Raw genomic sequence first — 23,549 nt, 5'->3', positions numbered from 1 at the left:
AAGGGTTGAGCCTTAGCCAGTTGCTCAGTGGTTAGAGCGTTGGCCCTTGGACAGAAGGATCATGGGTTGGATTCCAGTCTAGGGCATGTATCTCAGTGTCAGGCTCAATGCCCGGCCCCAGTGCAGGAAGCAACCAATCAATGTGTCTCTCTCACATCGATGTTTCTTTCTCTCTCTCTAACTTGACTCCTCCCTTCCACTCTCTCTCAAAATCAATGGGGAAAACATATCCTCGGGTGAGGGTTAGCAAAACAAAGTAACCAAAAAGAAAGTTGAGGGTTGGGGCTGGCTCAGGATATTGCTTCCCTGGTGTTTGCTGGCTGAAGGGCACACAGGGACCTGGTGAGGCAGTGAGAGGGGCAGATTGTAGCTACTTGTCTTCAGTTCCCTGTCCCTTCCCCGCTGGGGCTCCGGACACGGGAGCACCTGCCTGCTGAGAGGGTGGAGAGGAACCAATAAAAAGCCTCCCTTTTTGTCTTTTAAAAAACATGTATTTTATTGATTTTTACAGAGAGGAAGGGAGAGAGAGAGTTAGAAACATCAATGAGAGAGAAACATCGATGAGAGCTGCCTCCTGCACACCTCCTACTGGGGATGTGCTCACATCAAGGTACATGCCCTTGACTAAAATCAAACCTGGGACCTTTCAGTCCTAAGGCCAACGCTCTATCCACTGAGCCAAACTGGTTATGATGTCCTCTTTTGTCTTAAGCACTTGTTCTGGTTGAGTTCAAGATGCATACATAATCCACCCTAGCTGGTTTGTCCTAGTGGATAGAGCATCAGCCTACAGACTGAAGGGTCTCGGGTTTGATTCTAGTCAAGATCACATACTTGGGTTGTCAGCTCAATCCCCAGTGGGGATAATGCAGGAAGCAGCCAATTAATGATTCTCTCTCATCATTTATGTTTCCATCTCTCCCTCTCCCTTCCTCTCTGAAATCAATAAAAAACTGTATTTTTTAAAAATGTGCAGAATCCATCTTCATCTTTATACCTGTTTGAGAACGTGCCTGGGGGAGGGATAGGAGAGAAGAATTCTCCTGGAATAAGTGTCATCTAGCCCCCATCGGCCTCTGCCATGGCTTGAGCCAGCTTGGGACTCAGACTCAGGGTCCCTGCATCGTTACAGGCTGCAGGGGCCAGGGGGCTGCAGCCTCTCCTGTCCATGTGCCCAGCCAGCCCTGCTCTCCATCAGCTCCTAGGCCACCCCTCCCTCATGCCTGAAGGCTTCAGAAGAACTCTGCAATCAATCTAGTTCGAACTTAACCACCTTCTTTAACTTTTCTTCTTGCAGCTTAAACTTTGGAACAAATACCGAATTTCCAACATTCCATCACTAATATTCCTAGACGCCACCACCGGGAAGGTTGTGTGCAGGAATGGGCTGCTGGTGATCCGTGATGACCCAGAAGGTGAGACCGTGGCATGTCCGTGCTGTACCCACCTCGGACCCTCTACCCTGCCCTCCTCCCATTGCCATAGGGTGTGTAGATGGAATACAGCTGACCCTTCAACCGTGTGAGGGTTAGGGGTGCCAACCCCCACACAGTGGAAAATCCATGTGTAACTTTGACTCCCTCCCAAACTTAACTACTAATAGCCTACTGTTCACCGAGAGCCTTGCTGATAACGTAAGCAATCAATCAACACACATTTTCGTACCATGAAGTAAGCTAGAGAAAATAGAATGATACTAAGAAAATCATAAAGACCCCGGCTGTCGTAGCTCAGCGGCTGAGCAGCGACCTGTGAACCAGGAGGTCATGGTTCCATTCCTGGTCAGGTCACATGTCCAGGTTGCAGGCTCAATCCCCAGTGGGAAGTGTGCAGGAGGCAGCTGATCAATGATTCTCTATCTTTATTGATGTTTCTCTCTCTCCCTCTCCTTTCCTCTCTGAAATTAATTAAAATATGTTTTTAAAAAATAAAAAGAGCCCTAGCCAGTTTGGCTCAGTGGGTAGAGCATCAGCCTGCAGACTGAAGGGTCCCAGGTTCGATACTCGCCAAGGGTACATGCCGAGGTTGCGGGCTCAATCCCCAGTAGGGGGCATGCAGGAGGCAGCTGATCAATGATTCTCTCTCATCATTGATGTTTCTATCTCTTTATCCCCCTCACTTCCTCTCTAAAATCAATAAAAATACATTTAAGAAAATCATAAAGAAAAGGAAAAAATCATAAGGAACAGAAATGAAATTTACAGTACTGTGTGTTTTTATCAATGCTGTACGTTTACAACATCATCATTTTTAGCTATGTGATTTATCTGTGAGTTTTTTCAAATTGCTGGTTCAAAAAAAATATCTGTGCATAATGGACCCAGGCAGTTCACCCATGTTTTTCAAGGGTCAATTGTATACGTAAGTGGGTTTACTTGGCTAAAGATTATTGTCTTGATGTAATTATGGTATTCTCCAGGTCATGGTTGAGGTTTTTAAAGGGATCAGAATGTCCCTCCCGGGAGCTTTAATTCATGGGCGAAGGATAGGGAGCTGAGGAAGGAAGTCAGTGTTGAGGGCGGAGGAGGCTGTTGAAGGCAGCTGGAGCTCCGGTGCTCCCCACCAGCGCAGTCCCCCTAGCAACGCTGCAGGCACTGTTCTCCCCCCTCGTGGTGAGTGCACCTCATGTCCTGGTGCAGGCCTTGGTCTGGCCACACTGGGCAGGTAGCTCTGATCAGGGTGCTCAGTGCTGTCCAACTTTGGTTCCTTTCCCCTTTGCCCTGGAGTCATAAGATCTTATCCTTCACTTATTGATCCAACTAGAGCCGTGGTCGGCAAACTGTGGCTTGCGAGCCACATGCAGCTCTTTGGCCCCTTGAGTGTGGCTCTTCCACAAAATACCACGGCCTGGGCGAGTCTATTTTGAAGAATTTTAAGTTTAAAAAATTTGGCTCTCAAAAGACATTTCAATCGTCCTGTTGATATTTGGCTCTGTGGACTAATGCGTTTGCCGACCACTGAAGTAGAGGCTTCAAGCCTGGTCACACACTTTCCCAGTTGAAACTGCACCTTGCCTCAGAATTGCCCTCAGTCAGAACCAGGGCATCAAGTTTTTCCTTCTCAAATTTAAACACACACACACACACACTCACACACACACTGAAGCTTGCTAAAATGCCAATCCTATTTCCCCCTTTCCCCCCAAGATTCGTGGGTCCATTTGTTCAGGGTGGGCTCCATCCCCTGCATTTTCAGCCAGTCTGTGCTTCTCCCAGCCTCCCCTCACCCCGGGCGGGTGTGAGGCAGTGGTCCGTGGACCACCCTGTGAGAAAGCACTGCCGGCAGAGCTGGGAGCATATTATTTGCTCTTCCTGCCTGGGGCTTAAGTGTCATCAGAATGCAGACCATCTGGGTTGAGTGGGTTTGACTCTTTCCTTTCCCTAGACTCAAATTGTTATCTCACTCGCTTCCCTGGGCCCCAGCTCATTCTGGGGGCGGGGCCCTGGAGCATCATATTGTAAAATTCCCCGTGGATTCTGACTTGCAGTCAGAGTTGAGATGCACTAGGATCCCAGGGTTGGAGTAGAAGAAACTCACGGTTAGTATCTGAGGCGGTTAATATCCCCACCCTGGCTCGCCATCTGTTACCCAGGGAGTCGGTTTTGCTGTTTGGGGGTCGGGGGGGAGTCATACAGCTTCGGCCCTGGATCCTGGGCTCTGGGGTATGACCTGGGCTTCCGTGTTCTTCAAAACGCCCCAGGGGATGGGCCCTGTGATCACGCCAAGTCGGAAACGATTGCCTGGAGGGCAGGTAGGACTCTGTCAGGGACGAGTCCTGCTTTTATTCCTGCGTGTGGCTGCGGATCCTGTGGGTGTGCTCACAAACACTGTGGGGTGATACCGCTGCCATGCTCTGCAGCCCCGAGGCCTTGGGTCAGAGGCCACACTGAAGAGTCTTAACCTTCTCCCATCTGTTGCCTGTTTCAGGTTTGGAATTCCCCTGGGGACCTAAGCCCTTCAGGGAAGTCATTGCAGGGCCCTTGCTTAGAAATAACGGGCAGTCCCTGGAGAGCAGCAGCCTGGAGGGGTCTCACGTGGGCGTCTATTTCTCCGCGCACTGGGTGAGTGTTCGCTCCCCCCTCAGCCCAGACAGAGGGGCGCAGGGAGATGCCGCCTCAGCCAGCCTGGAGGAGTGACCGCCGGGGCCTAATTTCCAGGTGTCCTTCCTTTCTCCTGTGCCCAGTGCATTGTGGTTGGCATGCAGTGAGCGCTTGTTATTAGGAATGATGATAGCAGCAAGAAAAGGACTTCTTTTGGCTAAAAGGACAGCTTTCTTAAGCCATTCTGATGAGGCTTCTCGTGGTCCCTGAGCGGGTTTGACTGCTGCCTGCTGACAGGCCGGGAGGGGGCGGGGGGAGCCTGTGCTGGATGCAGGGCATCATGCTTGTGTCTGCCTCTTTTATGGACCAGGTTCTCCCAGCCCAACTGTACGTGGGCCTTGCTTAAGGTGACCAGGCGTCCCGCTTTTGGCGGGACAGTCCTGATTTTTAATAATATGTCCTGCGTCCCGAGGCGTTTTAAAAGACTTTTTTTTTTTTTTAATATATTTTTATTGATTTTGTACAGAGAGGAAGGGAGAGAGATAGAGAGTTAGAAACATCAATGAGAGAGAGTCATCGATCAGCTGCCTCCTGCACACCCCCTACCCGGGATATGCCCGCAACCAAGGTACATGCCCTTGACCGGAATCGAACCCGGGACCCTTCAGTCCCCAAGCCGACGCTCTATCCATTGAGCCAAACCGGTCTCGGCTAAAAGACTTTTTTAAAATGCCACGGGACGTGGGACAAATTTTTAAAAATTGGGACTTCTGGTCACCTTAGGCCCTTGCTGGCCTCCCTGTGATGGCAGGTGGCTGGGAGAGGGGATGCTGGGGGTGCCAAGCCACGCTCAGGACCCTGTTCTTGTCTTTCAGTGTCCCCCGTGCCGAAGCCTCACCCGGGTCCTGGTGGAGTCCTACCGGAAGATCAAGGAGGCAGGCCAGAAATTCGAGATCATCTTCGTTAGCGCAGACAGGTAACGCGCGCCGGGCCCGCAGCTGCAGCCGGTTAGCGGGCCTCGGCCTCGCCTTCTCACGCCTCTTCCATGGGGCAGAGCTCGGAGGTTGGGGTTGGGGGAAGCGTGTCTGGGATTATTGGCAGAGGAACGGATGCACTTCCCCCGTACTCAGGGAATTGTCCGAGGGGAAGCCGAGAAAGCCTTGTTCTTGCTGTAAATAGGTTGGCAGGTCCTAATTCAGGCCGGGTTCGTTTGAGATTAGGATGCATTTTCCTGATTTGTTCAGCTTTTGGGATTATGGTGAAAGGATATTTGGGCCCAGGATTAGGGGAGGTGGGGGGATGAAAAGAAAAGAGCAGAGGCTAATGGATTGAGATGCCTGTCTTAGCTGGCTGTGCAGTCACCTTCCTTACCTTTGGCCACAAACTTTGTCTGGGGTCATCATAAAAACCAGAGGGGCAGACCTTTTTCCTGGACCTTGTCTTCCTCTGCCTCTTCCCTCTCCCTGGCTTTATTCATCAGCAACCCTCCTACATCACAAAGCTCTGCCCCAGTTCAGACCGAGCGCCAGGGGCTTCTGCCTCTGAGCTCCTGTTCACAGAGGGCTCTCTCAGAGCCAGCACAGGGAGAGCGTGTTACACGCTGAGGCAGCCTTGGCGTCTGTGCTGTTTCAAGCCGTGGTCCCTCCCCCTGCTCCCTGGCTTCCATCTCAGCGCCTGTGAGTGGGGACAAGCTTGAAGCATGCCAGGTGGAGTAATAACATGTTTAAAGCTTTTTAAAAAATCAACTTTACTGCAGAATAATTGACATACAATGAAATGCAGACATTTTAGGTACACAGTTCAATGCATTTTGACAAATGTGGCCGTGTAAGCATCACAATTACAGCAGAGAGCATTTCCAGCACTCAAGACTCCCATGCCTCTCCTCGGTCAGTTCTCACCCCCAAGCCTCCTTTTCAAGGTCCCCCTAATCTGATTTCTTGGCTGTTGCTTAATTAGATTGGTCATTCCTGCAGTTTCTAATATGTGGCATCATAGTGTCTATGATTGGTTAAAAGTGTGGCCCTGTACACACCACTGTTACTATGCAGAAGTGTCACAGGAAGTGCAGCGTCTGAACATCTTGGTTTCTTATAAAAGTGTGTCAAGACCCACCTGTGTTGAGCATGAAAAGTTGGGTTGGGTGCAGTGGCTCAGTGATTGAGCATCCACCTATGAACCAGGAGGTCACAGTTCAATTCCCAGCTCGATCCCCTGTGTGGGTCATATAAGAGGCAGCTAATCAATGATTTTTCTCTCATCACTGATGTTTTTATCTCCCTCTCTCTCTCTCCCTTCCTCTCTGAGATCAATAAAAGTATACTTTAAAAAAAGAAAAGTTGGACATGAGTAAACTAGTAGGATGCAGGGGAGCAAGCTGTTGAGATGGCCTGGCATTGCAGTTTGGTACCCACCAGCCCTATGGAGGCACTTGCTTCCCGACGTGCACCAGAGTGGACAGAATGACCCTCTGTGTCTGAGCACGCTCAGATGCCTCTGCATCTGCAGAGCCCTGGGCACGGCTTGGTGGAAGGTGGAGAGGACCCAGCAGTGGTGCATTCGGGGTAATAGAGCCTTATTTCCATGTGTGTCTCTGTAGGTCAGAGGACTCATTCAAGCAGTACTTCAGTGAGATGCCCTGGCTCGCTGTCCCCTACACCGACGAGGCCCGGCGGTCACGCCTCAACCGGCTGTACGGAATCCAAGGTAGGCATTCCCACTCCGGGCGCTTCTGGGAAACCTGCTCATCCGGCTCACCACGCCGTGGGCCTTCCTTTCAGAGGGAAAAGAACTTTTTCCTTTCCAGGAATGTTCACTTGCTTTACCATCTTCAGAATGACGTGTGGTGAACTTTACCTTGTGCAGGTTAGACCTCATTGAAGCTGTTTTTTAAGCAAAGGACTTTACAGGGGAGGAAGCTACTCCTCCCCAGTGACTTGGCCACAAACCCATCCCATGGGTTTTACTCTCAAACAGACCTAAGCGTAGTCTGGTTCCATCACTCAGATGCTTTGAGCCTCAGTTTCCTCATCTGTGAAATGGGTGTGCTAAATCGTTGCCACAAGACTTGCTGGGAACACTTACAGGATAACGTATATAAAGCACTTCTCGTGATTCCTGTAGCGCAGTGTTTCCCAAAGTGTGGGTACGGGAAGAGTTTGGTGGGGGTACGCATTGCACCGGAGTTTGGTGGGGATATGCACTGCACCGTGCTTAGCTGCGCCTAATTCTACGTTCTCATGAGTACAAGGGGTACTCAGCGTTACGAAAATTATAGAAGGAGTACACATATGTCAAAAGTTTGGGAAACACTGCTGTAGCGTAATGGTGCGGGCTGAGTGGGTATTACCTTTTAGGTGAGACAGTTGATTTCCTGAGAGTGTTGCAAACTAGGACTTGGGAGAATTGATCATGTTTTTCAGAAACAATGATTATTAGTGAGGCAAACTGGGTTTTTGTTCTTCGCTATGTGAATACCTCTGTCCAGCCTCCACCCAGCCAGGTGTTTTCTTGGCAAAGCACTTAACCAGCCTGTGAAGAGTTAAGTTCATTCTCTTTGTATCAGCAGTGCCAGCGCCTGGCCTGGCCAGCCCTCGATGGGTGCAGCTAATGTTTGCATTCTCAGTGCTCCTGGTGTCACATGGGGAGTGGGGGAAAATTCCTACAAATTCCACAGCTTATGGGGGAACTCATCTGATTCTTTCATGTTTTTCTTCACCATTTACAGTAAGCATATATGGCTTTAGAGCTAAAGTTTCAAGAAACATTTTATTTTAAATCAGTGCTTCTAGATTTCAAATGTGCATAAGAATTGCCTGGGATCTTGGGAACGTACAGATTCTGATTCAGTGGGTCCGGGGTGGCCCACGTTTTTAGGGAGCCCCAGGTGGTGCTGACATTGCTGTCCAGGACCACACCTTGGGTATTAATAGTCTAGATCCATGGTCAGCAAACTGCGGCTCACGAGCCACATGAGGCTCTTTGGCCCCTTGAGTGTGGCTTTTCCACAGAATAACGGCCTGGATGAATCCCGAGTTCGATTCCAGTCAAGGGCACATGCCTGGGTTGTGGGCTCGGGCAGCCAATCAGTGATTCTCATCATTGATGTTTCTCTCTCTCTCTCCCTCTCCCTTACTCTTTGAAATCAATAAGAAGGGGGGGGGGGAGGAATCCAACATGAGTTTTGGACACACCACTGAGACTAGAGGGGTGTCTTCTGTGGACTGGTGGCAGGACACACGAATATTTAAGTAGATTAAAACAAATGAAGTGGATTCTTTTCTGTCTGCCTTCAGAAAGCAGAGAAGGGAACTCTCCTTTCGGATTCTCCAGCAGCCCACATGTAAATATTACAGATGGAGGAGCCTCAGTTGTTAGGTGTGGCCGAGACAGCCAGAAAGTGGGTAACCACAACTGAGGAGGAGAATGGAGGCTTTTCGGAGACGCATTTGTTTCGCACAGACTCTGAGGGCCTCGGCATGAGAAGCACATTTGTGGTCCCCGCCTTCTAGGAGCCTCCTCTGAGGATCAGACGCCGCTCTGAGAGGCTCTGTGCCCAGGCAGTGGCGGCCGGCCAGCCGTGCCACCAGGCAGGAATGTGAGGTTCATGAGGAGCCCGGTTCCGGCCAGGGAGCCTGCACTGCCGCCCAGCCCTGCACCTGGCCCACCCTCTGCTCCTGGCTGCTGGCTCCACGGCCCACACTCCTCTGCCATCTGATCTGGTCTCTCTTCCGCTTGGACCTGTCAGCTCTCCCAGCCCCCCCGCCTCCTGCTTCCTTGCCCTCAGGTTATAGTCTTTGGCACAGTGTTCTGTGCCGATTGCGCCTTGATCACTGATCTGTGGGATTCATTCCTGCAGGCAGCCTGTCTGACACGGCCTGCTGACCTTGATCTGGCTGCCCCCAGTCTTGTCAAACCAGGGATGCACTCAGGCACAGTGAAATATGAGTTTAGAAGAGCAGCACATCATTCTTATCAAGGTGACATTTAATGAAAGGCCACATGATGGAATAATCTGAGTTCGGAGGAGACTTGCTTGGAAGTGTTGAACCAGGAAGACTTCCTGGAGGAGGCAGTTATGGAGTAGGGACTTACAGAATGTATGTGGTTTAGATAAGAGTTTGGGACATTTCAGGGCAATGGCCAGAGCAGATTGCCCATGGTGTACTAGGAGGAGAATGGGCAATAGGCTGGTGATGCCATATTGTATAGCACTTTGAATGCCATGCCGAGATCCATAGATTTGATCCATAGATTGTGGACTTTTAGAACCTTTTGAAATTTCTTTAAAATATATTTTTATTGATTTCAGAGAGGAAGGGAGAGGGAGGGAGGGAGGGAGGGAGAGAGAGGGAGAGAGAGAGAGAGAAAGAGAGAGAGAGAGAGAGAGAGAGAGAGAGAGAGAGAGAGAGAAACATCAATCATGAGAGAGAATCGATTGGCTGCGTCCTGCATGCCCCCTGCTGGGGATGGAGTCCGCAACTCAGGCATGTGTCCTGACCAGGAATCAAAACAGTGACCTGTTAGTTCCTGGGTCGATGCTCAACTACTGAGCCATACCGGCTGGGCCTTTTGGCATTTTTGATTAAGGAGAGATCAGTGCAGAAGTGACATTTAAGCTAGACTGGAAGAGAAATCCCAGAGACCAGTTTTCGGATACTTTTTTTTTTTTTTTGGTAAATTTTTAAAAATTGCCTTGAGAAAGAGAGAGGAAGGGAGAATGAGAGAGAGAGAAACATTGATTTGTTGTTCCACTTACCTATGTATTTATCGGTTGATTCTTGTATGTGCCCTGACCGGGAAGCAGACCGACAACCTTGGTCGATAGGGACGATGCTCTAACCAACTGAGCTACCCAGCCAGGGCTATTTCTTTTTCTCTTTTTCTTTTCTTTTAAATAATATATTTTATTGATTTTACACAGAGAGGAATTGAGAGGGATAGAGAGTTAGAAACATCGATGAGAGAGATACATTGACCAGCTGCCTCTTGCACACCCCCTACTGGGGATGTGCCCGCAACCAAGGTACGTGCCCTTTGACCGGAATCGAACCTGGGACCTTTCAGTCCGCAGGCCAATGCTCTGTCCACTGAGCCAAACCAGTTTCGGCCAGGGCTATTTCTTTTTCCTTCCTTTTTTTAATTGAGGTAAAACTGGTATATAACATGATAATAGTTTCAGGTATACAACTTAATTCAGTATTTGTACACCGTACAAAGTGATCACCGCAGTAAGTCTAGGTTCCTTCTGTCACCATACAATTGACCCCTCTACCCATTTTGCCCACCTCTGACTCCCTTCCCTGCTGATAACCACCAGTCTGTTCCCTTTATGAGTTTTGTTGTTTGATTGTTTATTTTGTTTTTAGATTCCACATCTAAGCAAAAAGAACCAACTATATTATTGCAAATGGCAACCCTTCCTTCTTTTTTATGACTGACAGTTTGTGTGAGTGTGTGTGTGAGTGTGTGTGTGTGTGTGTGTGTGTACATACACACCACATCTTTTTACTTATTTACTAATCCATTGGCGGACATGTAGGCTGTTTTCATATCGTGGCTGTGATAAATAATGCTGTCTTGAACATAGCGGTCCATATCTTTTTTTGAGTTATTGTTTTGTTTTCTTCAGATAAATGCCAGTATTTATCCATATGCTAGGTCATATGGTAGTTCTACTTTAATTTTTTTTTTTTGAGGAACCTCCATACTGTTATCCACAGTGGCTGCATCAATTTATATTCCCACAAACAGTTATTATTCCCGCTCAGGGCACAGGCCTGGGTTGTGAGCTCTGTCTCCAGCAGGGGGCGTGCAGTAGGCACCCATCAGTGATTCTCTCTCATCATTGATGTTTCTGTCTCTCTCTCCCTCTTCCTTCCTCTCTGAAATCAATAAAAATATTTTTTAAGAAGAAAAAAGTATACTGTGTGTTGAGTTGCCAGTGTTATAGTTAAAGACAGAGCAAAGTAAAGGAATTGGGAGTAGAGGGTAGGGTTATGGGTCCCACTTGCAAACTTAGCTAAACTCCTTGAAACATTTTAAATTGCTTTATACATTTAAATATTAAAAAATACTTACCTGAAAGACAAAATGTTCCCAAGTTCTTAAGTCTTTTAATTCCAGTAAATTAAACAACAAATATGGCTATTCTTAAGTTCTCCTAAATGGAACAGTACTGTTAATATGATTTTAACTTAAAATCATAACTCCAAAATCAGTAACACATTTTAATATTGTAATCACAGGACTGCCCTATTATTCTATTGGGCCACTTTGCTTAAATGAAAGCAAAATGCAGAAGTTAGATACCAAATATGTATGGAAGTGTTTTTTTTTTAATAACCTACTTTCATTTATTTATTTTTTAAGAGAGAGAGAGAGAAAGAGGGGTGGGGAGAGAAAGAGGGGGAGGGAGAAAGAGGGAAAAGGGGAGGGGGAGGGGGAGAGGGAGGGGGAAAGAGAGAAAGATCCACTCTGTTGTCTTCCGCATGCACTCACAACCTGGGCATGTGGCCTGACTGGGAATCCAACCAGTGACCTTTCAGTGCACAGGACAAGGCTCAACCAATTGAGCCACACTGGCCAGGGCTGTGTGGATGTATTGACACACAAAACACATTAATATCATGGGTTTAATTTAGGTTTCTAAACTTAATTCTAGATCTTCCTATATTGGAAAGATGCTCACTTATAAAGGAGATAATCGTATCCTTCCAATTACATCATTTTGGAAGTCTCTTCCCAGCTCATTGAGGTTGCACGTGTGGACGGCCCTCGTCACAGTGCTGCCTCTTTGCCCTCCCATTAGGACGGTCTTCACCTTCACCTTGTAGTTCCAGTCCCCGGTTTGGGATCCTTCCTGGAATTCTCCTCTCTAGTCTTAGAAATCAGGGCTCTGCCCTAGGCTGCACTATCCCTCAAGGGAATTTTGCTTTTCTTTACCTCTGAGACTATTTAAATGCCTCCAGCCTAGCTGTAAATACCTTTGAACTTGAAGGAGTTGTATATTCTTTCATACTCTTCGTAGCCTCGCAAAACTAAAAACGATTTTTTTATTGAATTCTGAACTTCCTGAGCTTTGTATGACAGTGGTTACAACTTCCAAAGACATTCTACTAGTGTGTTTATAGGTATGTGTTATAGTCGGAGCTGTTTTTACTCACAATACTTCCGATACCAAATGCATGGGGTTTTTTCCCCTACACACCAACCAGTTCTTTGACACCTGTGTCACCCACATACACTTCAGTTCAATGCGGTTCAGACACCAGGTCCCTGGAGTTCGGGTCAGACCCCACAGGACCACCTGCCTCTCCCCCTCTTCAGATGCCAGTTGCAAGTCCCAGTCGTTTTGACTGATGGGCTGTAAACCAGATTCCCTGTGGCCCCTCCTCTGCATCTGTAATTTGCTAGAACCAGCTCACAGGATTCCGGAAAACGTTTTACTTACTACTGGTTTGTTATAAAGTATATCACTCAGGAACAGCCAGCGTAAGAGCTGCGCTGGGCAAGGTCCCTAGGAAGAGGGTGGACCTCCATGCCCTCACCAAGCACGCCGCACTCCCAACCAGCCTCCGTGAGCCTCGCCAGCCTGGAAGCTCCCTGCGCCCTTCACGTGGAGGTTTCGTTATAGAGGCATGTTTGGCCGAATCACTGGGCCTTGGTCATTAATTCAGCCTCCAGCTCTTCTTCCTCTCCAACGGATTGATCTTCGGGAGGGTGAGGGAGAGTTGAGGGGGGAGTGGAGCTGAATGTTCTAGCCTTCTTTCTACTCATGCCTTTCTGGTGACCAGCTTCCATTCTGAAGCTCTTTAGGGGCCCCGCCCCAGGCGCCTCTTTAACATACAAAAGGACACTGACCACCCCTAGACCCAGGGGTCTTAGAAGCTCCAGTGATAGGATAGTAGAACAAAAGATGCCCCAATCACCCTTTATCACACAAGAAATTATAAGGGTTTGGGGAGCTCTGCGCCAGAAACTGGGGATGAAGACCAAACATTTATCTAATTATTTATATTACACTGCCCGGCGGGCGTGGCTCAGTGGCTGAGCATGATTTATGAACCAGGAGATCAGGGTTCGATTCCCGGTGGGGCACACGCCAGAGGTTCAGGCTCCATACCCAGTGTGGGGCATGCAGGAAGCAGCTGAACAATGATTCTCTCTCATCACTGATGTTTCTCTCTCTCCCTCTCCCTCTCCGAAGTCAATAAAAAATATGTATATTTTAAAATCTCTCTCTCTCTCTCTCTCTCTCTCTCTCTCTCTCTCTCTCACACACACACACACACACACACACACACTCACACACACACGAGTCAGAGGAGGGTCTTGCTGTTTTGAGCATCTGGTCTTCAGCACCTCCTACCGGACTCCCGCTCGCTCTTGACTGTCCTGGGCTCTCACTGCCCGTTCTGTCTCCTCCTGAAGCCTGTGATGGGGCGCTTTCTCAGAGCGGGGCCAGGTACATTCCCCACCCGCCCACGGTGAGCCACCCCCCTGGCCGGTCTCAGTGCCTCACCGCAGGCCCGCAGCCTATCTGACAGCCCCTGTGTGTATGGAGGCACTGAGGGCAGAGCATCCTGTGTTGTCCCACAGGCCCGATGAAAATGGTTAATGCAAAAAGAACTCGGACTCCCGCGTTGCGGGAGCCAGGCCTGGAGCGGGCCTGAATCCGGTGTCCCCTGAGGGAGGCCTTCATCGGGGCCCAGTTTGAGACCGTCGCCTCAGTCCCCCTCTCACAGAGCAGCAGGGCCTGCTGAGGCTCACCAGGTGGCCGGGTCCTGCTGCTGCTGGTGCCAGTCCCTGGCTCCCTCACAGCTCTGGCCTGACCCGCACTGTTAGCCAGCAGCCCTCGGCGGCCCCCTGAGTTCGGTGGCCCTGGCGTTTGGCCTCCATCCACACCCTTTGTTTCAGGGGAGTCGCCAGGTTGCCCTGAGTTGGAGGGCCTCCCGGCTCCCAGCGCATTTGCAGGCTGCGGGCTGTGCTGCCTGCAAGCTGTTTAAAAGGCCTTTCTGATAAAGGGTTTAGACTCACTTCGGAAAAGGCAGATCCCACCAGCAGTTGTCTGGCCCTGGCTGCCAGGGACACCGTGCTCTTTGCAGGGAGGCTGGGAGCCCCTTCCCTCCTGGGCCTGGAGTGGGCCTTGGCCCTGGCACCAGGGCAGCCTGGAAGGCAGTGTGTGAGGGCCATTCGCGCTCCCACGCCTGTTTGTCTTCCATTTCTCTGCTGCCTGCTTGTTGTTCTGCTTTTCCTCTCTCTTTCCTGTCCTCTCCTTCCTCTTCCATTTCCCACCTTTCTCCTCTCTTTCCTGCCCTTTCCCCTCTTCCCTATCCCTTTCAAAAAATAGATTTGAGGCAGAATCTATCTTTTATACAAGTGAAGCATATGGAGACTGTAATGCTCAGTCAGTGGACGGTGAGGGGCCAGTGCTGGTGTGTTTTGTAGGGAGAGCTGTGTGTGCAGAGGCCTCCGCGTGCAGAGATCTCCGGGTGCAGGGGCTCCGGGTGCAGGGGCCCCGCGTGCAGAGGCCCCGCGTGCAGAGGGGGGGGGGCCCCGCGTGCAGAGGCCTCTGGGTGCAGAGATCTCCGGGTGCAGAGGGCCCGCGTGCAGAGGCCCCGCGTGCAGAGGCCCCGCGTGCAGAGGCCCCGGGTGCAGAGGGCCCGGGTGCAGAGGCCCCGCGTGCAGAGGCCCCGCGTGCAGAGGGCCCGGGTGCAGAGGGTCCGCGTGCAGAGGGTCCGGGTGCAGAGGGCCCGGGTGCAGAGGCCCCGCGTGCAGAGGCCCCGCGTGCAGAGGGCCCGGGTGCAGAGGGTCCGCGTGCAGAGGGTCCGCGTGCAGAGGCCCCGCGTGCAGAGGCCCCGGGTGCAGAGGCCCCGCGTGCAGAGGCCCCGCGTGCAGAGGCCCCGCGTGCAGAGGGTCCGCGTGCAGAGGGTCCGGGTGCAGAGGGCCCGGGTGCAGAGGCCCCGGGTGCAGAGGCCCCGCGTGCAGAGGGCCCGGGTGCAGAGGGCCCGGGTGCAGAGGGTCCGCGTGCAGAGGGTCCGGGTGCAGAGGGCCCGCGTGCAGAGGGCCCCGCGTGCAGAGGGGGGGGGCCCCGCGTGCAGAGGCCTCTGGGTGCAGAGATCTCCGGGTGCAGAGGGCCCGCGTGCAGAGGCCCCGCGTGCAGAGGGCCCCGGGTGCAGAGGGCCCCGGGTGCAGAGGGCCCGCGTGCAGAGGCCCCGCGTGCAGAGGGCCCCGGGTGCAGAGGGCCCCGGGTGCAGAGGGCCCCGGGTGCAGAGGGCCCCGGGTGCAGAGGGCCCCGGGTGCAGAGGGCCCCGGGTGCAGAGGGCCCCGGGTGCAGAGGGCCCCGGGTGCAGAGGGCCCCGGGTGCAGAGGGCCCCGCGTGCAGAGGGCCCCGCGTGCAGAGGGCCCGGGTGCAGAGGCCCCGCGTGCAGAGGGCCCGGGTGCAGAGGGCCCGGGTGCAGAGGGCTGGGGCCCGTTATCTGGAGCTGCCCATGGACCATGGAGGGAGCTGGCCTTGTCCATGGGCAGAGACTGGGGGCTGCCTTGGGACCTACTAAGCAGCATTTGTGTTCTGTTTTGTTTGTCCTGCTTTATTTTGAGAACATTAAAAAATTAAAAGAAAAAAGAAATGAGAAAGGACAAAGAATAATGTAACAAGCACCCACCTGGAATTGTCACTTTTGCTTCAGGTATTTCACATATAAACAAATGGGGGCGTTGACCCAGACAGAGATGGGCTTCCTTTCACTCTGCGTGCCTTCTCCTTATGTGTATCTTCATAATACGTTGTCATATTTTAACAGCACATGTGTGAGTCCCTGAAAAACAGGCAGTCTGCTGGGTGTGTTAGAAGCATACTTACACGCTGACATGGGGTGGTATCATTCTGCAGCTTGCCTTTCCTGTTTAACGTCACGTTCCCAGGATTGATCCCTGCTGGTATTTCTATCTGGTTCCTTTCTTTTCAGTGCCGCTGGGGAGTATCTCATTGTTCGGCTGTGCCATGGTTTGTTTATCTGCTCGTGGGTACTTGGTGGTTCCTGGCTTTTCTGTGTTTCAGGGACATCGCCATACCTGTCTTCAGGTCTGTCTCCCGCACAGGCATGTGCCCACACAGCTTTCGGGCCTCCCGGGCACGTTCTACTAGGCCCAAACCCAACCCCCCCCAAACCTCCCCCTCCCCCCGCTTGGAAACCCTTGGGTTCTCTGAGCTCCACCCTACAAACTGCTGCCTCCTTCCTCTCCGTGGTGCGCTCAGCAAAGGCCTGCTTTAGGGGAGCCAGGAGGGATGGAATCACCCCACCCCACCGCCCTTTGGTTCTCATTTGGTTTTTATTTCCTGTTCATACATTTATCATAGCACCATTTAAGGAGACTGAAACGTATTTATTTACCCCCCCCCGCCCCCCCCAGCACAACTGTTTCCACTTCTGAGTCCCTTTTGGTCTCTGTCCACATGCATACTCATCCATAGCTGTTTTTGTACGTGTAGCATGGCATGTTCTGCGCTGCTGTGTAACGGTACATCCCAGACACTTCCGCCCCACCACCGCCTTCACAATGACCATTTCCGTGGCCGCAGAGTCTTCCCGCCCACGCCCCTGACCTGCTCTCCGGTCCCAGGGCCTGCTCTCCTCCCCGGTCTCCTCCCGGCTCCCACGGTCTCAGCGATTTCTCCCAGCCCCTCAGATCATCCGGAAACAGAAAGGAAGCTCCCTGGGCTGCCACCTGCCCGGCTTCTCTACCCCAGACGTCCCAGCCACTGCCTCCTCCTTGAAAACTCCCTCTTTCCCCCTGGCCAGTGCTGGTCAGTGTTAAGTGTTAACCTATGAACCAGGAGGTCATGGTTTGATTCCCCATCAGGCCAGGTGCCCAGGTTGTGGGCTCCATCCCCAACGGGGGGGAGGGGGGGAGACAGGGAGAGGGTGCAGGAAGCAGCCGATCCGTGATTCCCACCCATCACTGATGTTTCTGTCTCCCTTCCTCTCTGAAATAAATGAAAGCCACATACCTACAAACGCCCCGCCTTTCCTTGGCGGTAGGAACGCAGCCAAACCGCAGGGTGGGATAGCCGTGATGTGCGAGGCTTGGAGATGGTTTTCAATACAAAGAGGCTCCTCCCCGGAGGAAACTTTTGGAGGGGCTTCCTGGGCCTTGTCCTTCCTTCCTCCGCGGATCTGGAGGGAGAAGGTCAGGGCGATGCTTGGGCACCACTTGGGGTCCGCACAGCCCGGGGCAGGGGCTCGGGGCTGATGCCCTGGCTGGTGTCGAACACCCGGAAGCTGAGCTAAGGACGCTGCACGTAAAGACGCCAGCCTCAGCGGCCAGCCCACGGTTCCAGCCCGGCTGCGGTGCTGATGCCGCTGTCTTCTGTTTCTTTAACTGCCCCCATCCCCACGCCCTCCAGCCAGCCGGGAGGTCTCTTTCTCCTGCTAGAGGGAGGCACCAGTCCCTGTACCTCTGCCCTCTCACGAGCCAAATAATCAATCTAGGGCTGATAAAAAATAGTGACCAACTTATTTATAACAAGACCTAATATTTATGGCGTACTTACTGCTTACCAGATACTCTGCTAAAAAGCATTTTATGTCGGGCTGGCCTGGCTCAATGGTTGAGCATCAACCTATGAACCAGGAGGTCACAGTTCGATTCCAGATCCGGGCACATGTCCGGGTTGCCAGTTCCATCCCCAGTGTGGGGCATTCGGGAGGCAGCCAATCAGTGATTCTCTTTCATCATTGATATTCCCCTCTCTCTCTCTCTCTCTCTCTCTCTCTCTCTCTCTCTCTCTCTCTCTCTCTCTCTCTCTCTCCCTTCCTCTCTGAAATCAAATTTTAAAAAGCATAGGTTTCTTTAAAAAGCTTTTTATACTTGTCATCTTATTTATTCTTCACAACAACCAAATAAGATAGGGAACTATCGCTCCCCCCCCGTTTGGCAGCTGGGGAAATGAGTCTCTCAGAAGTTAGCAACTTGCCCGGATCTTCCTTAAAATTCTAGCCGTATACCCCCCAGCCACCCCAGCTGGGAGGCAACGGCTTTAGTGAAGCCGAGATGAGCGGCCCCCTTTCACTCCCTCCAGAGAAGCCCCTTGCTGGTGTGGAAGTTATTTCCTGTAAAGGCACCGGCTAGAAATGTTCCTTTTCCTTTCCATTTCCCAATCGAGGCTCTGCCCTATTTCTCCTTAGAAGTCTCTGCTTCAAGGGGGGGTGGGGGGGCAGGAGGGGCAGGGAATTCGTGGTGGGGGAGGAGGGGGAAGAGGGGGATGGGCGGAGCAGCAGCCTGTGGATCAGGGCCCTTCCTGGGCCCTGGCCACCAGAGTCCCTTTCCAGGTGCTGTGAGAGCCCCGCCATCTGGCGGCGCAGTGGATAGAGCAGCTGCTTTTACAACAGGCTCCAGGGCTCCTGTCCCAGCGCGGCCCCTTGCTGGCCGGGTGGCCTTGGGTGGACAGCCGAGCTTCTACCATATGCTCTGGGGCTTGAGCCCTGGGCGGGGGGAGTGTTTACTGAGCCTCAAAGAACAGATGCACCGGCTTCCCCTCTCCTGCCCCTCATTCATCCTGGGGAGAGCACACGCCCTTAGGGCTCTCAGCCAAACTAATCAAGATCTGGTGATGGGCCCTAGCTGGTTTGGCTCAGTGGATAGAGCACTGGCTTATGGACTGAGGGGTCTCAGGTTCGACTCCACCCAAGGGCACACGCCCGGGTTGCGGGCTTGATCCCCAGTAGTGGGTGTGCAGCAGGCAGCCAATCAATGATTTTCTCCTATCATTGATGTTATATCTCTCTCTCCCTCTCCCTTCCTCTCTGAAATCAATAAAGATATATTTAAAAAAAAAAAATCTGGTGATGGGAAGGGGTCTGGCATGGTGCCAGAAATGGGCTCCTCCACATTGAAGTCTAATTGTGGAGATAGTCACATGCACCTTGTTATTTGGGGCTTTTATGTATGAATGTATGTATGTATGAATGAATGTATGTTTTTATTGATTTTTAGAGGGATGGAGAGAAATATTTTTTAAAAATATATTTTATTGATTTTTTACAGAGAGGAAGGGAGAGAGGGATAGAGAGCTAGAAACATTGATGAGAGAGAAACATCGACCAGCTGCCTCCTGCACACCCCCCACCGGGGATGTGCCCGCAACCAACGTACATGCCCTTGACCGGAATCGAACCTGGGACCTTTCGGTCCGCAGACCGACGCTCTATCCACCGAGTCAAATTGGCTTTGGCAAGAGAGAAATATTGATGAGAGAGAAACATTAATTGGCTGCCTCCTGCATGCCCCCCCTAGGGACTGGGCCTTCAACCCATGCATTTGCCCCAAACCGGGAATAGAGCTGGTGACCTTTTGGTTTATAGGTCCACACTCAACCACTGAGCCACACGGGCCAGGCTAATGGGGCTTTTAGACTTGGGCTTCAGGGCTTGAAGCACCAAATACAAGAGGGACTTGCTTTCCTACCGTTGGGGGGTGTGGGGGGTAGACACAGGCCCAGTGGGGCGGTTCCTTCTTGGAATCAGCTGATGGCTCCCCTGCAGCCTGCTGGGGGCTCTGAGTCCTTGCCTTGCCACCCTGGTCCCCACAGGCATGGCTGCAGCCAAGGGAACAAAAAAGGCCCTTTAGAGTAGTCCCTTGGAGAAACTGAGGCACCGAACCAGGAAGTGGACTTCTTTGCCTTCAGATTTTATTTTTCCTCCCTTCTCTGTCCTCTGGGACTGCTTGCCCTCCACAGACAAACTGGACATCCCACGAGTGGGCCACAGACGGGCCGGCAGCTGGTCTAATCATAGCAGTGGGGGGCCCCAGAGTAGCCCAACACTAGCAATTGCCCGATTTAAGTAATACTCCGATTCTCTGATTAAAGAGCGTTGCCAGAGCATCCTAATAGGGCCTGGCGATGGGGCGCACCCTCGGGGGGCCTGGCCTGCTGTGGCCCCAGCCCCAGCCTTGGGAAGGCAGCTGACTCAAAGCCCAGCCGATCCTCAGGGATGGGACAAACCCCGGCTGGCAGCGGGGGGAGTGGGGAGATAACGTGCAGCCGGGAAAATGAGACGGTCTCCTGCGCTCCAACACACGCTTCCCCGGGGGCTGGACAGCCCGGCACCCTAAGGCCGTGGGAACCCGCTGTGCTGCGGGGGGATGCCGCCTCCGAGCCTGGCTTCCTCGGGGCCCGTCCCGCACACGCTGAGCCTCGTTCATCCGGGCGGACAGAACGGATCCGTTCCCTCTGAAGACAGGCCCGCCGCCGGCCGCCACGGCAGGTTTAAAAAACACCAGGGCCGCATTTCTGGTAGCTCAGTGTACCCCCCGCGGAGAAGGAAAATGTCAGTGGAGCAGATTACCCGCTGAATGCATTGGGATCTATAAATATTAACTTGCTCTGGCTTTCACCTGCCCGTGTGCAATTAAAGCTCCGGTCGGCTCCGGGGGACAGGAGGCTGGCTGGTGCGAGCTGGGCTGAAGAGGCAGGTGTCCCCAGTGGGCAGGGCTGAGGCTGGCCCTGGGGGCTGTGGGCCTGGGGGTGGGCCTGGCTGGAGGAGCAGCAGTGGGTGCAAAGAGCAGGGAGGTGGAACACAGACGCAGCTGGAGCCTAGCATGGGGTTGCTGTGATTTTCTATTCGCAGCTTTATGGGTGGGGTGTGGGGGCTTGCAGGGGGCTAGGTGCTGCGTTTCTTACCCCAGGCTTGCTCCCTCCAGGGACTGGCCCCTCAGAGCAGATATTGGGGGACACCCCCTCCCTCGCCGAGGCAGCAGGGCTGGAGCTGGGCCACGGGCTCCCGGGCAGCCAGCTGTCCTCCTCCTGTCCCGCTGCCGCCCCTGCCACAGGCTCCTCCCCGACACAGGCCCCACCTTTGGGTGACCCCGTGGCAATGGCTGATTGGTGTGGGTTTGGCATCTGTACCCTGCCAGGGGGCGTGTTTTCACACCATCCATTACGTTGAGACGCCTGGCAGGTGGGGGCAGCGCCTCCTGCTGCTTTGGGATCCGTTCGGGATTTATCGACTGCTTCCATGTGCCAGGGCCCCGTGCGATGTCCCATAAATACACAGATATCTGCACAGCGGGACGAGGTGACAACTGCAGGGCATCCTCCCCGGGCGGGGCACAGAGGGGAGAAGGGACTTGCTCAGGGTTCCCTGGGGAAGGTGTGTGGCTGATCAGGGGCCGAGCCCGATGCCATCCCGGGCCCTCCAGTGAACGCCGAGCGGGAGCCGCCCCTCCCGCGGGCGGTGGCCACCAGCTCTCTCTCTTGCAGGCATCCCCACCCTCATCGTGCTGGACCCGCAGGGGGACGTGATCACACGGCAGGGCCGGGTGGAGGTGCTGAACGACGAGGACTGCAGGGAGTTCCCATGGCACCCCAAGCCCGTGCTGGAGCTGTCCGACTCCAACGCCGTGCAGCTCAACGAGGGCCCCTGCCTCGTCCTCTTTGTAGGTATGACGCTCGGCAGGCGGGGGGCTGGCCCACCTCCAGTGGGAGCGTCTGTCCCAGCAGCTTCTCTCTGTCACAGAACAATGCCAGCCTGGGCCTTTGTCTCTCCCTGCAGCCCTGCCTTTGACCCCAATGATTTATTCATGGCTCCCCGCCATAGGAGGGGTTCGGGAGCCTGCTGTGCTCTCCTTCCTAGCTGCTCCCACTGCCAGCTGGAAGCACAGGCCGGGCCCCGGCCCCGCGAACAGGCCCGTTGTTGGAAGGGGGCGGGGCTGCACCTCTGCAGCTGCTTGGGGCTCAGGCTCCCGTGGGGCTGCTGCCCGCTGGTCACCTGTGTTCTGGCCAGCTGGACGCGGCTGCTGGGGCTCTCCCAGCCTCAGGTGGCATCTCTGTGGCCAGCTGCCCCTCTCGGGCTCCCCTGACTGGCTCACTCTGGTGCTCGGTGGGTGGCGGCCGTGAGGAGCAGGAGGGCACAGGAAAATCTCGGCTCCCTGCAGCCCCCTGAGGTGACTTGATTCCTTTTGCGAACAGAGCAACTGCTGCCCAGGATCTACCTCAGCCCCTCCCGGGGGCTCGTTGCTCAGCTCCAAATAATGTTGGGTCCCCGGAGCGCGGCTGAGATGCTGCCATACCCACTCAACTTCCCACCCCTGTTCTCTGGAGGCCTGGTGATCTGAGGTCACGGCGTCTCATTCTGTGACTGAGAGGGAATCTACCGGGACCGGGGCCTCGGGTCCGGGCTTCGGGGAAGCTTGGCTCCCCAGGTGGGTTTGTGCAGAACTGAGTGAAAAGTCTCACTTTTGCGGGGGCATTAGTGCCGCTCAGCGAGGCGCGCTGCCCTGGGGAGCGCCGTGCAGTGGGCGCTGTGTGAGCAGGGACCCCCCTCCTGCACCAGGAGGCCAGGCCGTGCCCCAGGGAGCCTCTGCCATTCCGGGCGGCCCAAGTGGACGTCCCAGCCTGGCCCCCGGCGCCCTCGGGGGGCGCCGCTCGCTGACCAGCCCCGCGCCCCGTGTCTCCCTCCCATCACAGACTCTGAGGATGACGGGGAGTCCGAGGCGGCCAAGCAGCTGATCCAGCCCATAGCCGAAAAGATCATTGCCAAGTACAAAGCCAAAGAGGAGGAGGCGCCGCTTCTGTTCTTCGTGGCGGGGGAGGTGAGTGCCTGCCGGGCTGACCTTCAGCACGTGCGGGACGGGCTTTCGGGGATGTGACAGGGGGCCCTGGGGTCAGGGGTGACGGTGCTTCCGGAAGAGCTCACAGACGGGTGTGGTGTCTCACGGAAAACCACCTCCCGCCTGGCTGCTTCCTCCTTCCTTCCTCCTCGCTCCGCGGCCTCCGCGCTGCAGGGGGCACTCCTGGGCCGAGCTGGCTCTGCAGCCACCGGGATCGCGGTTCACACTCCCTCCCGGGGGCGGGGGCGGGGGCGGGGGCGGAACAGGCCCTGGGTGCTTTCGAGCGTCTGTGAGGTCAGTCCGCCTCACTGGTGAGCGTTTCCGTGACGGGGATCCCGCTGGGGCCACATCTGACCTGAAGTGCCAGCTGCCAGGAAGGGTGCGAGGCTGGAAGCTGCCCACAGCCCTCTCTCAGGGCCTGGCTCATGAAGGTGGCTGGACGGAGCAGAGGATTTCACTGGTGAGAAGGCAGGGCCCGTCAGCCGGGCCTCCTCCAGCAGGCGCCCGCCTCCTCTGAGATATCGGGGAGCCTGCCCTGCAGGCTGGGACTCTGCCTGAGGGGGTCAGCGGGGTGCTCTGCCTCGGCTCCCATCCTCAGGAGCCACCTCTGCACATGCTCCACGCCACCCCGTCCAGCCAGGCACCGGCCATACTCCGGTTATTGAACTTTTTGAAGCCCCGGGGCCTCCTTCCACCACCGGTACCTCCAGCTGGTCAGAGCCCATGTTTATTTCATGCTGTATCTGGATCCCAGGAGAGGCAGCGGTCGCCAGACTCCCTGAACCAGCACCCATTCATCACCCCTCAATGGCCTCCTCAGCTAAGCCCTGCGGGCCCCTGCCGGCATCTGAGTGTGTGTGTGTGTGTGTGTGTGTGTGTGTGTGTGTGTGAGTGTGT

At 53.9% G+C, this 23,549-nt stretch overlaps 1 protein-coding gene across 2 annotated transcripts in view; it reads left to right on the top strand.

Annotated features, from left to right (window-relative positions):
- Positions 1–23,549, top strand: part of NXN (nucleoredoxin) — a 152,219-nt gene that overhangs the window by 124,179 nt on the left and 4,491 nt on the right. The window contains exons 2-7 of one of the 2 annotated variants that reach the window (XM_036408417.2): positions 1,298–1,415; positions 3,928–4,061; positions 4,916–5,016; positions 6,640–6,746; positions 21,304–21,483; positions 22,510–22,634. In XM_036408417.2, the coding sequence (XP_036264310.1) occupies positions 1,298–1,415; positions 3,928–4,061; positions 4,916–5,016; positions 6,640–6,746; positions 21,304–21,483; positions 22,510–22,634 (765 nt within the window). The remainder of the gene's footprint in view (positions 1–1,297; positions 1,416–3,927; positions 4,062–4,915; positions 5,017–6,639; positions 6,747–21,303; positions 21,484–22,509; positions 22,635–23,549) is intronic. The other variant, XM_036408418.2, reaches the window with a different exon arrangement.

This window comes from Pipistrellus kuhlii, unplaced genomic scaffold, assembly GCF_014108245.1.
Source record: "Pipistrellus kuhlii isolate mPipKuh1 unplaced genomic scaffold, mPipKuh1.p scaffold_m20_p_39, whole genome shotgun sequence".
NCBI lineage: Eukaryota > Metazoa > Chordata > Mammalia > Chiroptera > Vespertilionidae > Pipistrellus > Pipistrellus kuhlii.
Note: the sequence above shows the minus strand (reverse complement) of the source record. Positions and strands in the feature narration are given on the sequence as shown.